General features: G+C 44.1%; 1 protein-coding gene across 4 annotated transcripts in view; it reads left to right on the forward strand.

Annotated features, from left to right (window-relative positions):
* Positions 1-18,893, forward strand: part of LOC113913852 (F-actin-monooxygenase MICAL2) — a 216,264-nt gene that overhangs the window by 159,368 nt on the left and 38,003 nt on the right. For all 4 annotated transcript variants that reach the window (XM_027578196.2, XM_027578197.2, XM_027578198.2 and 1 more), the window contains 3 exons: positions 218-292; positions 4,774-4,928; positions 6,133-7,462. In XM_027578196.2, coding sequence (XP_027433997.2) covers positions 218-292; positions 4,774-4,928; positions 6,133-7,462 — 1,560 coding nt within the window. The remainder of the gene's footprint in view (positions 1-217; positions 293-4,773; positions 4,929-6,132; positions 7,463-18,893) is intronic.

Below are 18,893 nucleotides of genomic sequence, written 5' to 3' on the forward strand. Positions count from 1 at the left end.
GGGCCTCAATACATATTCAATGAATGAGCAAATGAAATGTTGGAGATGTGTGTCTTAGGGATGGGAAGATGCAGTCTGGAAAAGGAAGGGGCTCAGTTAATTATGACTATTAGTCCATAAAATGTGCCGTAGGAGAAAACCCCATGGTTATTCTGTAAGTTTAACAGACTCTTCCTCCTTCCCCATCTCCCCTGCCCCTTTCTTTTTTCCACCACAGCTCTGCAACGGGCCAGTAGCTTCCAGTCTCCACCTCCCAGCAAATACCAGAGCTGGAGAAGAAAATTCCAGTCGAGTGAGTCACGAGCTCCCTGGGAGTGGGAGGGGAGGGGCATGGGCAGTCTTCTGGTCAATTCTCAAGGGCACCTGTTCTCATTGCATGCATGGCCTCTCTGACCTGGCCTCCTGGATGTTAGGGGCAAGGAAAGAAACAGAAGGTTGACTGTTCTCACGGCTGACTCGAAGAAGCATCTTCCAAGGATTTGGGGCCTTTTCTTCTCCTTCAGTCTGGAATCATGGAGCCTTAGAGCTCTACAGCTGCACCTGGAAGGGGTGTTAGTAATCATTGGCTCCAAGCTTTGTGAAACACAGATGAGGAAACTGAGACCCAGAGCCTCTATGTAATTTCATTTTGTGCACTGGAGTTGGACTGGGGGCATCAGGGCAAAGCAGTGAAAGAAGCCACACCTACACCCACTCACACGCCCATCCATACAAACACACCCGCTTCTTTTTCTGAGCAGGCTTTGATCCCAGCATCCCTGAGAAGAACAGGGCTGGGTGAGGACCAGCGGCTGCAGCGGATGCCAAGGCATCTGGATCCCACTAGGGGGCACAGTAACCCCGTTCACAGTGGCACAGCACCCCGGGGCTGGCCACGTTCTCTGTGCTGCCTCCCTTACAGGGCAGGCATCCCCTCCTGGGCCCTCTAATCCATCTCCAAGTCTACCTTCCATCTCCCCCTGCCCCCACACTCTCTCTCTCTGGGCTTTGCGCTGGGAGAGGTGGACCCAGGAAAGCCTTGGGTTAGACAAAAGTTTCTAAAAAGAGCCATTGTTGAAGTTGGAACAGAGCACTAGTTAGTTGCTCCTTCCCTCTGAGTCAACACGGACTCCTGGCCCATGAGTCATTCTCCCAGCAACCCTCAGACTCCAGGCTCCCCCTTCTTTGGGTGAGGCTGGGATAATGGGTGCCTCTGGAGCTGGACCACAGCTGCACCCCACAAGCCACTCCACCTGGGACACCCTGAAATGACTCTGGAATCATCTTGCAGTCCCAGGCACTGAGGGTGACGAGAAAAGAGAATTAATGTTTACTGAAGGCCTGCCTGGGTCACTTCATTTCTCACCCCTCCCTGGCCTTGAGCCCCTCCCCAGATCACAGGAATTCTGCTTCTGTGGGGTGGGGGGTGTCCATTTGAGTACAGATTCCACCCAGCACTTCCAGCTGACTTCACTGAGCGCCAGGAGTGCAAGGGGCTCGGCCTTTGCCCTCGAGAAGTTCCCAGTCTGGGGTGCAAGCTGCGAGACTGGTGGGGGGCCCCTCCTAACAGGTTAGGGGACGCTGCAGGAGGCACGGGAGAGAGGGGACTGCTAACCAGCAGCATGGTTTCTGGGATGGGCCTGAGGACCTCGGCGTGTCTTTAGTTATCCCAGATGTTGGTTCTCAAGTGTATATAAAAGCTGGTTTGAGGGCAGGCCTTGAGTTGGGGTCATTTGTATGGGTCTGGCCCAGAGGAGGTGTCCAGTTGTTGTTTGCTAAATGAATGAGTAAATGAGTGAACAAACTAACATACGAACCAAGGAACAAGCTGGCTGGACTGAGGGAAGAAACGAACGGGGCCTATGAGTTCAGCCTGCACAGGCGGGCTGCCCCTAGAGGGCGCACTGAGACCGGGAGATTTGAGCATTGCCTGAACTCCAGATTTTGGGAAGCTGCACCCCGCAATCCCAGTCTTTGTAAAAATCCTCACACCCGTCATTTTGGTCATCTTCGTTTTGCCCAAGAGGAAACCCCAGGGGGCAACACTGGTCCTACTGTAGTAAGGAGCAGGATGTGGGGCGCCATCTCCTGGGTCCATTTACTGCCCGGTCAAGGCCGGTTCTGGCCCCAGCGCCAGGTGGGAGGACAGAGGGAGCTGTGTGAGTGCCCTTCTCACCCTCCCCCTGCTGACCATAGTCACCACAGTGACCTCTAGAACCAAGGGGAAAGGTCACTGCCAGAGGGCCCAGAGAAGAGGCAGCTGAGCCAAAGGAGGCTTGGGCGCTGTAATCCGGGCCCGCTCTGCTCATCAAGCCCTTTGCATGACGGGACCAGCAGGGCTGGCAGCACCCGGGACTGAGGCCCCTGCAGAGGGCAGGGCAGCCTGGCTGGACTGTGCCAAGCGTCCAAGGAAAACAAGAAGGAACTTGCAGAAAAGGATCTGAGTTGCTGAATGAGGAATCCCGGAGCCTACAAGTTAGAGAAATCCTGGCAGGGTTGGGGTATGCAGCCCCCTCTGGCGCAGGTCACCCGTTCAGCACTGTCTTTATTGGACACAACCTGTGTGCGTGGGAGGAAGACAGGGATTAGAGTTAATATTTCGCTAGCGGGCAGCATTGACTTTGCATTCTACCCCGGGCACCGCGTTTTATCCCATTTTATTCCTTCAGCCTCCCCGTGAAGCAATGCTAGCCATCCCGTTTTTCACGTGAGGAAAGTGTCAGGCAGCTGGAGTGGGTGTGAAGGAGCTGGGGTTCCAGGTTCCCCTTTGCCCTTCTCTGAGGGAGCCCAAAGACACTGGCTACCTCAGGCAGGTGAGATCTCCTGTCGCCTCTCAGCTTAGCTCTGGCCTTCCCCTCCCAGGTGGCAGCTTGACTGCAGGTGTCCCTTCAAGCTCTGCCCAAGTTCTCCTGAAGTCAGTGCATGAGGAACATGTGTGCAGAGAGGCCTCACTGGTGGGAGTGGTGGTGGGAGGGGCAGGGTTTACAGAAAGGGGGGAGGGAGCGGGTCATGACCTTGTGAACCCCAAGGCTTTCCTGTCAGGTTTGCTTCCCAAGGTGTCCCTGAACCTGTGTCAGAAGCGGGGAACAAAAGAGCGGTCTGTTGAGCTGAGGGGCCTCTGAGACAAGCTGAGGAGTTTGATTCAGGAGGGAGCAGAGGGAAGAGAATGAGGGGGCAAGGAGGAGGAGGAGGAGGAATGTGGCAGGAACTTGGCAAGCCGAAGGCAGGAAGCAAGGCAACAACTGACTCACAGCGTTTGCCTTTTTAGGCTCGAACCATCTAATTGTGGGCTGCGCTGGGGGTTTGGGTGACAGGCTGGCCAGCTACCTCCCCCGCATCGGCTCCTGGCAGCCCCGGGCCTTCTCCCAGCAGCTCCTTCCTGCCACCCTCAGATCTCTTCCCCTGAGTTATCTTTTCCCTCAGAAGCTTTCTGGAGGGCTTCTCTTTGGAAGCCTGTGGAACGTATGTGTGTGGTGGCCGTCTTTCCAGAGCCCAGCACTGCAATACGCACTCTGACACACTCGCCTGTGTGTACAAGGGAAGCAGGACAGAATCCTGAAGAACCCACATGGGTCTGGAAGGAACTCTTCTGAGGGTGGGGTTGGCCTGGCCTGTATGGGTTCCAGAGGAGGAGCGTATCGCCCGAAGCTTTGGGGAAACTGAGGCAGGGGATTGTCTTGAGTTAGGAAGTGAGCTAACATCTGAAGGCTGGACAACTTGGAGGGAAATTGGAATGGGTCAGCAGAACGGCCGCATGCAGGGAGTGGGAGACGCACATTGGTCCTGGGAAGTCTCTGGGGGGTAGCCTCATTTGCTGGGAGGGTTCACAGGAGAGTTGGCTGAGGGCTGAGCTGAAGGGTCAGACGCTGAGCAGACAATTCCGAAACGGAGTGTGGCATTTTCTGAATCCCTCTGAGGACATATTATTGGGATGCTCTGCTACAGAAGCAAAGCTCTTGAGATTTTAGATTTAAGGTTACTAGAGGGCGTGTGTGTGAACTCATGAGAGAGAGAGAGAGAGAGAGAGAGAGAGATTGAGCTCACAGGCTACAACTGTCACATTTCTGCAGTTACCAGACGAATGGACTCCAGCTCCCACAGAGCAGAATGAGGCGTGTCCCCAGGGCCTCAGCCACACACTCCTTTCTCCCATTGCTCTGAGCGCACACACTGCATCTCGTTTGTTCCCTGACCAATGGGAGCTTGGCACGAACCCCACTCCATATGCTTCAAATGATTTGATGCTCATTATAACCTCCCTCCCTGGTGTTCTCTTAAAATCTCAAACTAACCATCTCGTCTGAGAGCCCCTTGGCGCCCGCGTGAGAAGGAAGCCCCCGATTCATTAGTGGTGACTGTCTACCCTGCCCACGCCCACGGCTAATGGTCCAGCATCTTGTGGGAAGAGGCCTCAGGTGGTTTATTGACTAAGTGACTTAATGCAGCCCAGACCCCAACCACAATGGCTTCAGGGGAAACTTTAGAGGTAGGCGCCAATTTCCAAGAGATGCCCTGGGGACTCCCTGTTCCATCTCTCAGGAACATCCTGAGTGCGAAGTGCGATGGTTCCTAGACTTTCCATCCTTGGACCTCCGTTCCCCCACAGGAGGCTGCCACTCCTCACCCGTTCCTCCTAAGGTCAAACTCAGCACTGGGGCCTCTCAATCAGTCTCCAACACCTTCCTCCCTCTGACTCTATTTATTGAGTTGGAGCTTCTCTTAAAACCTCCTCTTTTCATGATAAAATAAGGTAATAACAGCTCTGTAATGGAGAGTATGTTCTTTCCTTGGTAGGTTTGACGCCAGTGAACAACAAAAGAACTATGTCACCTTCAAAGGAAGCTGCTCCTCTTTCTTCTTCCTCATTGTCTTCTCCCTTATCTTCCACGCCATCTTTTTCTTCAGCCAGTGTCCCAGGGAATGCTCTGGATGGCTTCTCCCTACCTCAGGTAAATGCCCTTTGGGGCCCGGTGCAGGTGTTTGGAAGGTGAGCTGCTCGTGCTCCACCCACTTCCACACTTAAGTCTGGATTCTTAGCGCTCTTAGGTCACCCAAGTACAAAGCCAGGGCCATGAGATGCTCTGTCAAGAGTCCACCCAGGCCTGCTTCACTTGTCCTTTGCATGAAGGCTCACCCATCCTGTTCCTTCTCAGCCAGCCCCGGGGCACAGCCACTCACTAAACTGACTTTGTGGGGAACAGACTCTGGGCAGGACTGTGGCATGCAGAGATGCTAGGATATATAAGGCAGACACAGACTGAGGCTGCCTTTGGTAGCAGCTGAGACTCTTGGAAGCACATCCCCCCTTGAAAAGAAAATGGCATTACTGAGATACTCAGGTTTGATCTTTATCCTTCAATATGAGTTTATCAAGCCTCTGTTGCCTGCTGGACCCTGGTCTAGGCTCTGGGAAACAGAGTGCACAAGACGAAGAAAGGTACATGCTCTTGTAAGTTCCTGTCCTATGACCTGCCCCTCAGGTACCAGAGCTCTTGGCAGGGCACAGCCACTTCTAGAATTTCCCTACGCTCTTCCTTTGCCAAGGGCCAAGGTCTTGCATGCTACAAATGACTACTTTCTCAATGGTGCAAGGCAAGAGTCAGGTTTAGAAGGGTCATTGAAAAGTCCTAAAGGCCATCCTTTTGCCACCACAGCTCCAGCCCAGAGGGGTAACTGTCTCTCCTTAATAATCTCCAAGGAAGAAGCCTTGGCCTCTTGGTTGGTGGAGGAACATACCTATGGGTGCAATGTACCCCTTAGTAAGGACCATGGCCAAGCCAGCCATGGGGTCTCTGTCCTCCCGTACACATCTGGCCACTCACAAGGGGCCAGGCCAGCTCTGCCTGGCTGGCCCGGGAGCTTGTCTGTGCCTTAGCCTTCCATTCTGGCTTCCTACCCACCTAATCCAGCACCCAGCAAAGTCTTGGATCAGTCCTGCTACAGGGACTCCAGGCAGATCCCAGCAGGTCCTGAAGCAGCCACTTAGAATGAAGAACAGCCCTTTGAAATCATCCTAGGCAGAATTCTTTCAGACTTTGGGTGTCTGAGATCTGAAGAGAGGAAGGGAGGGGGCCGTGGGCTGAGATGTGCCTCCCCATATAAATAAATGCTGGGAATTCCTAAATAACCATTCATTTTTCCCATCCCCTCTAGGTGACAGCTAACAACCTGCCCTCACAGGTCTTAAGAGGTCACTCCAGCCCTTCCACTCCAATCTTTCTGAGGCGTGCCAGAGCCCAAGGTTTACCCAAGGACATGCCCCTGTATCTGCCTCACGGCCAAATGCTGGAGCAGGCAGAGTACTGCATGGTGAGGCCTGGTGGAGATGGCCTCGCCAGGCCCCAGCCGCCCAGCCTTGCAGAGATGGCTTCTGATGGGTGTCAGGAAGCAGAGGCCCCTCTTGGGGATACCAGAAGCATCCGCAGAGGCCCTCACCCCACTGGAGGGAAAGACAGGTGCTTGCCAGACCAAGAGCTATCTCCCAGGGCTGGAGAGGACCCAGGAGAAAAGAACACCGGACCCAGAAGGGGAGAGGAGGACGGGTCAGAGCTGGAAGAGGGGAAGAAGCTGGGCTTGAAGAAGTTAGTCCTCATTCCGGAGCAGAAGACAAAGCTGCTGGACTGGAACCATCCCATCCCCGAGAGTATGAGCCTGGAAGCTGGGGCACAGTGTGCCCAGAGAAGTACTGACAATGGTAGGGGAGGCTGTGTGCTGAAACCAGTTAGTCCCTTGCTGTTCCCCCGGACAGCGAGAGAGACCCCACCCACCCAGGGAAGGGCTCAGGAGAAGACAGGGACCCCAGCTGAACGGGCTCCACCCAAGTCCCCACTTCGGCTCATAGCAAATGCCATTCGAAGGTCCCTGGAGCCCCTCCTCCCCAACTCTGAAGGTGGGAGAAAGGCCTCTGCCAAGCCAGAATCAAAGACTTTGCCCACCAGCCAGCCGCATGCTTGCACTCACTCCTTCAGCCTTCGCAAAACCAGCTCCAGTAAAGACGGCAACCAGCAGTCCCCGGGGAAAGACATGGCGAGCAGGGCCTCAGCCTTCTTCACCTGGGGCTCCCCACCTGCCAGGGCTGCCCAGCCCTCGTACCCTCGCCCTCCTGACCTTGCCCTCCGCACCCATAGTTTGCCCAACCAACCGTCCAAGGTGTTTCCTGCACTCATGACCCCGCCCTGCCACAAGATGGAAGATGTCCCCACACTCCTTGAGAAAGTGAGTTTGCAAGAGACCTCCCCAGATGCTTCTAGGGATCCAAAGGGAAAAATCTCACTCTTTACCTCCTTCAGACTCAAAGACAAATCTTTTGAGAGTTCCCTCCAAGAATCCAAACAAAGAAAGGACTTCCAGGACCTCTTTAGCACCCTCAGGGGGGCGGGGGAGCCGGCGGACAGCGCCCAGCCCCTGGAGAAGTTGGCACAGCCTTTCAGTAGCACCTGCCTGGGGCAGAGGGTCCATCCTGCTTCTCCAGACAAAGATGCAAGTAAGTGGTGCTTTCCTAACAAAAGTCTGCAGTTCCTGCTGGGCAGTTAGTCATTCTTACTGCACTAACAACAGGCATCTTTCACTTTCTCCTTCTTCCCAAAGTAAATTGTGACAAAAGTAGGAAGATTTGAATTTGAAAAATTAAGAAAAAATTAAGTTTGAAATGATGTTACAGAGAGTTTTGAAAAAGACAAAGAATCAACCATAATCTCACCACTTGCCTGCTCATTATCCGTATATGGCAACTTTTACCCCCCAAATTGTATTTTTAAAAAAAATCAATATATCCTAGCTATTATGACAGTTAGCACATCGTTTACATAATGCGATTTGATGGCAGGAGACTATTATATCTAGTGGACATGTTGTTTCATTAGGTAAATAATTTATTTTTTATTTAGAAAATAACTTTTATTAATTTATAGATATATATGTATATATAAATTATACATATGAATATATTGGTATATATGGTATTGAATGAACATTTTTATGCATATAGGTTTTTCTTTCCTTTGAATTATTTTTGTTTTAGGATAGGTCCCAAGAAATGAGGTTACTGGATTAAAGATGCGAATATTTTTAAGTTTCTTAATTTGCACTAACGAATTATTTTTTATCAGTATGGATAAAGGATACAATGGGAGTTTTCTGTGTTATATCTTACACTGCATGTTCTAAATTTGAATTAAACGGAGGGAAAGGTACCAGTTTATATTTCACTGCTAATGTATGAAATAACTTTTTCACCATACTGTCACCTGTATTGAGGACCACATTTTAAAAACATTGCTGTTTTACTAGTCAAAAAATGGTGCCTCTTTTAAGCTTGCATTTTTTTTATTTACTGTTTAAACACACATATATTTGGTTACCAATGGAAACTTAGGCCTTTTTATATTTAAATATGATTGTAATTTTTTAAATTATTGAATTAATTAATCAAGAATTGGAATAATCCAACAATACAGAAATATCTTAAAAAAAAAGTAACATCTATTCTCTGCCCCCTCTCCTCCTTGCCAAAGTTTTGGTATATATATATATATCCCTACCGACAGTTTAGTTAAACACTCACATGATTTATTTTGTTGTTGATATTTATTTGATGGCTTTAAACAAACTGATTCTCCTATTCCTATTTTTTTTAAGATTGTATTTGTTTATTTGAGAGAGAGAGAGAGAGAGAGAGAGAGAGAGAGCATGAGCGGGGGAAGGGCAGAGGGAAAAAAATCTCAAGCAGATTCCCCTCTGAGTGTGGAGCCCGATGTGGGGCTCTATGCAGAACTCGATCCCAGGACCCCGAGATCATGACCTGAGCCAAAGTCACACACTTAACCGACTGAGCCACATAGGCGCCCCTCCTATCCCTGTTCTTGAGCAACTTTGTTTTTACTTATTTTGTTAACTTTTTTCTTATTTACCTTTTATTTTAGAACTTAAGTTTTCAAATGAAAAATTATTTTCCTTCTTTTGTGCCTTAATCAGAAAGCTGCATAGATTAACAAGAGACTTTATTTTCAGTCAAGCTCAGGATAAGCACAAACAGGCTGGAGTTTAACTACATCCTTTATTCCCCATCGTAAACTTTAATGTGTTGTGTGCATTTTTTGATAGATAATACATTCATGTGGTTTAAAATAAAAGGGTACAAAATGCACAAAATAAATAGTCCTATCTCCCTTCCCTGTCCCTGAGCCATCCAGGTCATGTCCCTGAGGACAGATGTGATGATCATCAGCTTCTTGGGCATTCTTGCAGACAGAATTCGTGCATATAAGAGCAAATTTACATATTACATTCTTTCTTTCTTTGTTACATTAAGGTAGTTTGCTAGCATATTAGACACACTTTTTATTATACTTCTAATTTAATTTTTTTTTAGATTTTATTTATTTATTTGACAGAGAGAGAGACACAGTGAGAGAGGGAACACAGGCAGGGGGAGTGGGAGAGGGAGAAGCAAGCTTCCCGCCGAGCAGGGAGCCCGATGTGGGGCTCGATCCCAGGACCCTGGGATCATGACCTGAGCAGAAGGCAGATGCTCAATGACTGAGCCACCCAGGCGCCCCTACTTTTAATTTTATTTTGGAGATCATTGTATATTAGCACATAAAGAGCTCTATGTTTTATAGCTGTACTGTATTCCATTGTGTGGATGTGGATGTAGGTAGCCAGTCGCCTAGGATACAAGTTTATTTCTGATCTTTTGCTATTACAAACCGTGCTGCAAAAATGAGCTGGGAACTTGGGCCATTTGGCATATGTAGCAGTACTGGAAGTGGAAATGCTGGAACAAAGGATCTGTGGACCAGGGATTTTGATAAATGCTGCCAAATTGTGCTCCATCACAGTGGTGCTGGTTCAGCAAAACATGAGGGTGGTGGTTCCCTAATTGCGCTAACCATTGTGCTATCCAACTTTTTTTTTCATCGTGACCAATCTGATAGGTGATTGAGTATCTCCTCATATGTTAAAAGGTCACTTGTATTTCCTTTTCTGTCAGTTCTTACTTCTGTCTTTTTTTAAAAAAGATTTTATTTATTTATTTGAGAGAGAGAGAGAGAGAGAGAGAGAAACACCGTGAGAGGGGAGAAGTTCAGAGGGAGAAACAGGCTCCCCGCTGAGCCAGGAGCCCCGTGCAGGACTCGATCCCAGGACTCCGGGATCATGACCTGAGCCGAAGGCAGTTGCCCAACCAGCTGAGCCACCCAGGCGCCCCTTACTTCTGTCTTTTGTCCAGTTTTCTGTTGGATTGTTGGTATTTTTCTTAATGGTATGAAGGGACTCTATTAAAAGGGAAATTTAACCCTTTTATGTGATAGGAATTACAGATATTTTTTTCCAGCTTCTTGTTTGTGCTTAACTTTGTTTATGGTGGGTTTTGTCACATAAAATTTTTGTTTGTATAGAGTAGTTATACAATTTTTCATTTTATGACTCCTAGACTTTATATAATAGTTCAGGAAGAGCTTCTTCCAAGTTTATAGAAGAATTTTCTTATAGTTGCTCCTAGTCTTGTTTGTTTGTTTGTTTTAAACTTTTTTACATTGAAATATTTATATCAGGAAACTGTCCTAAGAGCAAATGTGAGGTATGGATCCAACCCCGGTTTTGTTTTTGTTGTCAGCTGTCTCCCTGGTTATTCTAAAATAATTTAGTGACTAACCCATCTTCTCCTCTCTTATGTGAGATGACATCTTTGTCACGTATCAAATTCCTGTACTTGGACTGATTTTGATACCATCCATTATATTCTGTTGAGTTGTCTGTTACGTATCAGTACCACACTGTTTTAATTATTTTACTTTATATATTTATACCTTTTTAAATTTATATATGTATCATCAGGTAGGAAGAGTATTCCATGATTGATCCTCTCTTTCAAAAATTTCCTGTCTCTTCCTGCTTTGTTTGGTATTCTATGTGAATTTAGCATCAGCTTGTCTATGTACCCAAAAAATCCTACTACTACTTTTACGGGATGAAGTTTACAAACAAACTTGGCAAGAATTCACAACTGTATGATATGAATTGCCTTTCCATTTGCTCTCTTTTTTGTGACTCCTCCCTTGCCCCCCCAGAATATTTTAAACTTTACATCTTACAGGTCTGGCGTATTTATTAAGTTTATTGCAATATATAAGTTTTTATTGCTATTGTAAATAAAACCTTTTGATCTATCTTCCTACTATTGTTTGTATACCCGAAATGTGTTGATTTCTGTATAGTACTTTTGCACCCATCCATTTTGCTAGATTCTCCTTGCTTATGAACACTTTCCAGTGGCTTCTCCTGGGTCTTCCCCAAATGTGCAATCATAACATCTGTAAATAATGAGAATTTTAGGGCATCCGGGTGGCTCAGTCGGTTAAGCTTCTGCTTTCAGCTCAGGTCATGAACCCAGGGTCCTGGGATTGAGTCCCACATCGGGCTCCCTGCTCAGCAGAGAGTCTGCTTCTCCCTCTCCCTCTGCCTCTCCCCTGGCTTGTGCCCTCTGTCGCTCACTTTCTCTCTCAAATAAATAAATAATTTTTTTAGGGCGCCTGGGTGGCTCAGTTGGTTAAGCGACTGCCTTCGGCTCAGGTCATGATCCTGGAGTCCCGGGATCGAGTCCCGCATCGGGCTCCCCGCTCAGCGGGGTGTCTGCTTCTCCCTCTGACCCTCTTCCTTCTCGTGCTATCTCTCATTCTCTCTCAAATAAATAAATAAAATCTTTAAAAAAAAATAAATAATTTTTTAAATGGTAATTTTACTTCTTGTTTTAAGGGTGTATACCTCTAATTTATTTTGTTATCTTCATTTCTTTGGTTTCTAGGATCTCCAGAATAATATTAAATAAAAGTAGTGATATGGTTTCCTTATGACATTCCTAACCTTAGTGAGAATGCATCTCATTAATGAGAATGTTTTCCCATTTAAGCATGATGCTGGCTGGCTTCTGGGTTGACTAGGATAAGTTTAAACACTAAGGAAATTGCCATCTAATCCTATTTTATTGAAAGTATTTTAAATCATGAATGGATGTTGACTTTTATCAAACGTCACTCCAGTACCCTTCAAGATGATTGTAGGATTTTTTTCTCCATAGTTTGATTAATACCATGGATTACATAATAAAGTCACTGATATTGAACCATCCTTATATTGCTGAAATGGATATCATTTGGTCATGATGTCTTATTATTTTAATATATTTTTCTGTTCTGTTTGCTAATATATTTTTTTAAGATTTTATTTATGTGAGAAAGAGAACGTGCGGGACGGGGGAGAGGAGCAGAGGGGGAGGGATAAGGGACAAGCAGATTCCGAGCTGAGCACAGAGCCAGTGCGGGGCTCAATGCCAGGACTCCAAGATCATGACCTGAGCCGAGACCAAGAGTCAGAAGCTTAACTGACTGAGCCACCCAGGCGCCCCCTGTTTGCTAATATTTTATTTAACATTTTTACATCAAATTCCTTAGTAAGATTGGCCTTTAGTTCATTTATTTCACACTTATATGGCTTTTATATATGCTGATTACAATGACTGGGGATGAATGTGTTTTCCTGATTTACTTATCATGGAGAACTGTCTCATTTCTATTTACTAGGGAATGGTATGACTTCCTTGGCTTGGAACAGAATGGGAAGGTAGAGAATGGAATTAGGTTAAGGCTGACCCGCTCTGGAAATAGTGCCTGGGCCCATCTCATGGAAGAGCTTTGTGTTTCTCTCAGATGTTCTTTGGTCAGTATCCTAAGAATGTAAAGATTTTACCTACCCTACCAGATTCGGCCCATTAGTTTCCTTTTATTTCCCTGCCCCTGCCCAGCCCACCCACCAATCACAAACACACACACACACACACACACACACACACACTGCCTCTCCACACTTAACTTGTGGGTACACTCCCATGCAATGGAGAGAGAAGACAGTATTCTAATTGAAAATGAGAAACTCTCAAAACGGATTTGAATGGAAATACCTCGAATTTACGATCACTTGAATAAATCGGCTGAAATTTAATTTTTCTTATCTTTACAACAAAACTTTCTGGGTAAATTAATAGTATATATAAACTTCTCAGGGTCTTTAAATTCCTTAGGGGCATAAACTGATTTCAAGCACTTACCAGTGCCAATTTTATACAAACAATTTTAATGCAGACTATCTTTTTTGTGTATAACTAAACAAGGCACCTGAGAACGTCTTTTTTTATTTTTGCACCAAATCTTTATTGCAGTATAAAATATATAAAGTACACAAATATTAAGTACACAACTGGATGAATTTTAGTAAAGTGCATATTTGTACAACTACCTCTGAGATCAAGATATAGAAAATCACCAGCACTCAGAAGCTTCCATCATGCCTCTTCCCACATATATGTGACATCCAACAAAAGTACTTGCTTACCATCTGACTTCTATCATTTTGGATTACGTCAGCAGGTTTTTGACTTTATAAACATTGAATCATTCAGTGTTATGGTAGGCAGAATTCTCAGAGGGTCCCATGCTTTCTGCCCTGTAGAATCTCGTCCTCTTGATTCTGGTGGAAATGTGAATATGATGGATCTCACTCCGGGGATTAGGTTACCGGATTTTGCAAATGTAATTAAGTTCTAAACCAATTGACTTTGAGCTAATCAAAAGGGAGATTATCCTGGGTAGGTATAACCTAATCGGAGGAGCCCTTAATAAGGATGGGGCCTTTCCTGAAACTCGCAGGGTGAGAAAGATATGATCCTGCTGGCCTGGAAGAAGTAAACTGACATACTGTGAGAGACCCTATGGCCAGGAGGCCTCTGGGAGCTAAGACGGACCTCCAGCTGGCAGCCAGCAAGAAAACGGGCCCCATCTCCTACAACCACCAGGAGCGGAATTCTGCTAATAACCTGAATGAGCTGGAAGAAAACTCTGAGCTGCAGGGGAGACCCCTGCATGGTAGATACCTCAAATGCAGCTTTGTCAGACCCTGAACAGAGGACCCAGTTGAGCCATGCCTGCCTGTACTTCTGACCTACACACTGTGAGATAATAAATGGGTCTCGTAGGTGCTGAATCTGAGTTCCTTGCTCTCACAACAACAGAAAATACAAGCCTATATTGTGCCTGGCTTCTTCCGTTAAACATTATTGGGGTGGGGGCGGGGGATCCGTATTGTTATGTGCAGGAGTGCTTCATTCTTTGCCTCCCTACCTCGTATTCCCTTGTGTGAATATGCCACAATTTATTTGTGCATTCTGATGCTGGGCACTTAGGTGTTTTCAGTTGCTTTTATGGTGAATAATGCTGCTTTGAGCCTTCTTAGACCAATCGTTTCTATTGGCTATTGTCAAAGATAAAGCCAGATGCTGTGAAAAGTGTTAAGGACGGATTTTAATTAACGACATACTATTACAACAGAAGAGAGAGTCCAATATGAACTGAACTCACCTTTGATTTATACAGAGGTGGCTGGGTGCTTTACAGGGAGATTGAAGGAACAAGGAGGGGCTGAACAGAGACTCAGTAGCGTCAAAGACGTGAAAAATTCCAAAGGCTCAGTCAGTATAAATGCTGATTAGGCCAGATATGTGTGTTACCTGACAATTATTGAAGTTAGGATTCTATCTTCCCATAAAGCCTGGGAGACAGAGGTCCTAGCCTTCCTGATGATTACATTTCAAAGGACTGGCTTTCAGGTCGTTGAGAAAGACATTCTTGAGTGGTAGGAGATACAGATACATCTCAAAAGGACAGAGGAAGGATTCTTTAAAGCCCTTTTTAGTAAGGGTAGTCAGGGACCTATCAGCAGGTGTGGGCTAGAACAAACACTAAATTCCTTTGTCAGCTTTTGAGTTTTCTCAGGCAGGCACTTTTTCTTCCTACTTCCTTCCATGTAGGAAGAAGTGGGTGGGCTAAGTAGTTTATGTGGGGAGTCCGTAGTTTTTACAGGCCAAGGTTGAGGCCTAGCCAAGAAGAAGGCTCAGAGGAGCTTGCCCAAAGTTTGTTCAAAGACAGACTTTGTCAGTGTATGCCTGGGAGTGGACTTGTTAGGTCGTGGGATAGGCATGTACATGGTTTGCTTTAATAGAGACTGTCCCACGGTTTTCAAAAGTGGTGGTACCAGTGTATATACACTCCAGCCGGAAATGAGAGCTCCCCTTAACCTCCATCGTTGCAACACTTGGCAGTCTCAGTTTTGTTTTGTTTTGTGTTTGGATGGCACCATTTTTATGGACGTATCTCATTATTGTTTTAATCTGCATTTGCCTGCTAACGATGTTGCACTACTTTTCACATGCTTATTTAGATATTCTCTTGTGAAGTGTCTAGTCAAGTCGTTTTGCCCGTACTTCTGTTGTGTAGACAGCCCTTTCCTTATTGATTTGTAATCTGTGTAGATTCTGGATATAAGTCCTCTGTCAGATATACATATTATAAATATCTTCTCCCACTCTCAGGCTCACTTTTTCACTCTTTAAGGGTGAAATATTACTAACAAACTTCTATAAATAAACACTATACTTATTTTAATGCAGCCGTATTTATCAATATTTTCCTTTATTGCTGGCTTTGCACCCTGGTAATGAGACCTTTCCCTACTCTGAAGTCATAAAGATGTTCTGTGTTACTGTTTAGAACTGTGCCGTCCAATATGGTAGCCATGATTTCACACTTGAAATGTGGCTAGTATGAGTGAGGAACTGAATTTTTAATTTCATGTTAAGAAATTTCAATTTAAATACTGAATGGAAAATGTTCTTCTATTCAAAACACAACCTTTTGAGGAGCCTGGGTGGCTCAGTCGTTAAGCGTCTGCTTTCGGCTCCGGTCATGATCCCAGGGTCCTGGGATTGAGCCCCGCATCGGGCTCGCTGCTCAGCGGGAAGCCTGCTTCTCCCTCTCCCCCTTCCCCCTGCTTGTGTTCCCCTCTCTCGCTGTGTCTCTCTCTGTCAAATAAATAAATAACATCTATAAAAAAAAACACAAACTTTTGCTTTTTGAATTACATTTTACTTTAACTGTTAAAAATGTGTCACTTTGGGACACCTGGGTGGCTCAGTCGTTAAGCGTCTGCCTTCGGCTCAGGTCATGATCCCAGGGTCCTGGGATTGAGCCCTGCATCGGGCTCCCTGCTCGGCGGGAAGCCTGCTTCTCCCTCTCCCACTCCCCCTGCTTGTGTTCCCTCTCTTCCTGTCTCTCTGTCAAATAAATAAAATCTTAAAAAAAAAAAAGTGTCATCTAAACAGGAATGTATAAAACATGTACCAGATTCTGAAGACTTAGTATGAATGAAATAATGTAAACTACCTCAATAATTTGTATATGACCACATGATGAAATGATAATATTTTTGAAATTTAGGGCTACATAAAATATATGTTTAAGACTAATTGCAAATCTGTTTCTTTTTACACTTTTTAATATGGCTGCTAAAAAATTTTAAGTTATATGTGTGGCTCATATTATATTTCTATTGTACAACAGTTATGGAAGTTTTATTATTTTACCTTTCACAGTTTAGTCTACTACCAAACTAAGATAGATTTTTGTATATTCTGTGAGGTAGAGTAAAGGTCTATTTACTCTTTTATGTTATCCACTTGATTCAACAGCATTCGTTAAAAAGGCTGTCTTCCTCCCCGCCCCCCCCGCCCCATGTTATTGCTGTAACACTGTCATAAATTAGGCAGGTCTGTTTTTGGATCTTCTAGCCTCTTCCACTGACTGGTTTGTTCTTACGCCTGAGTCACACTGTTCTCATTAAGTGGTTTTATAATAAACCTTCACAGCCTGGAATCGACCCTCCACTTTGTTCTCCTTCAAGACTGTCTTGGCTATTCTTGGCCTTTTGTATTTCCATGTGAATTCCAGAACCAATTAATCAATTTCCACAAAAATATTTTCTGAACATTTGATTGGGATTACATTGAATCTATAGATAAATTTGGAGAGAATTAACATCTGTGCAATATTGAGTCTTCAAATCCATGGACATGACACCTCCCTGAGGTGTCCTTCAGTTTCTGTCCATGTTTTGTGATTATAACGATCTTGCACAATTTTCATTAGATATATTCCCTAGTATTCAATTTTTTGGTGCAGTTAAAAATGATAGTCTTTAATTGATTAGTTTATAGACATTTGCTAGCTTTAGAATAATGAGCCTTTTGATCTAAGAATATACAATATTCTTAGTCCTCTATTTAGCCAGAGTTCCTAAAATTCTAGCTATAAATCCTTTATCAGATATTTATTCACAAGTGTTTTCTCCTAGTTAGTGGATCGTCTTTTTATTTTCATCACAACATCTTTCAAAGAAGTTTTTACTTTCATGAAGTCAAATTTATTAATTTTTCTCTTTTATAATTTGAGTTCTAGTTAGGAAATCTTTCCTAAACCCAAGGTCACTAAGAATGTCTCCTGTGCTTTCTGTCAGAAATTTTACAGTTTTTAGCTTCCAGACTTAGATCTATAATCCAATTCTAATTAATTTTTTATAGTGAATAAAAGTCCAGGTTTCTTTGTCTATAGATATCTAATTGTCAGCACTACTTGTTAAAACGACTATTCTTTCCCCATTGGGTTATTCTGGCACCTTTACAGATAATTAACTACATATGTGTGGTGTATCTCTGTACTCTTGAATCTGTCCGTTGCTCTATATGTTTATACTTGAACTAATAACATGAACTCTTGCTTACTGCAGCTTTAAAGTCTGGAAAACAGGTAGTGGGAATCCTCCAGTTTTGTTCTTAAAATTTATATTGGCTATTCTAGGTCTTTTGTGTTTCTGTATAAATTTTAGAATGAGCTTGTCAATTTCTAACAAATAAGTCTGCTAGAATTTTGATTGGGATTGTTTTTCATCTATAAATCAATTTGGGAAGAATTGACCACTATTGAGTCTTTCTGTCTGTGAAAATGGAATATCTCTCCATTTATCTAGGTTTTCTTTCATTTCTCTTAGGGAGCTTGCATTGTGTAGATTCTGCATATATTTTATTAAATGTATCCCTGAAGTATTTCATTTTGTTGTTGTTGCTATTATAAATGGAATGGCTTTCTTCATTTTGATTTTCAGTTGCTCATTGTTGATATATAGAAACACAGTTGCCTTTTTATATTGTCCTTGCTAAACTCACTTATTATTCTAGGAGCTTTTTTGTGGAATTTTCTACGTAAATAATCATGTTGTCTACAAATACAGTTTGACATCTTCCTTTCCAGTTGGTATACCTTTTATTTAACTTTCTTGCCTTATTGTTCTGCCTAGGACTGCCTATAAATGCTAAATAGAAGTGTTAAGAATGTACATCATTGTCTTTTTCTCCCCATAACAGAGGGATTATATTTCACTGCTGAATATATTGTTTGCTGTCGATTTTTAAGATAGGTACTCTTTATTATCTAAAGAAGATTCCTTCTATTCTTAGCTTACTCTTTTTATCATGAATAATGATAAATTTAATGAAAAGCTTTTTTAATTCTTTTGAGATAATCATGTTTTTTTTTACTTTAATTGGAAATGTACTGAAGTCCATTGATGTTTTTATAGAGATTTGAAAATGTTATGCCATTATTGTGTTCTTGGAGTAAACCCCACATGGTCATAATGTATCATCTTTTTATGTATCACTATATTGGATTTGCTAATCATTTTTAGTAGTTTTGCAGCTATGTTATGAGGATTATTGGTCTGAAATTTTCCTTCTGGCAATATCTTTGTCAGGTTTTGGATTCAAATTTATGAGGATTATTGGTCTGAAATTTTCCTTCTGGCAATATCTTTGTCAGGTTTTGGATTCAAATTTATGTGTTAGCTTGTAACACAAGTTGAGAAGTGTTCCATCTTTTCTTATTCCCTGGAAGAGGGTTTGTTTTAACACTGGTGTTATTTGGTTTTTAAACATTTGAACACAAATGAAGTCATCTAGCCTCGTATTTTCTTTGTAG

This window comes from Zalophus californianus, chromosome 11, assembly GCF_009762305.2.
Source record: "Zalophus californianus isolate mZalCal1 chromosome 11, mZalCal1.pri.v2, whole genome shotgun sequence".
NCBI classification, from domain to species: domain Eukaryota; kingdom Metazoa; phylum Chordata; class Mammalia; order Carnivora; family Otariidae; genus Zalophus; species Zalophus californianus.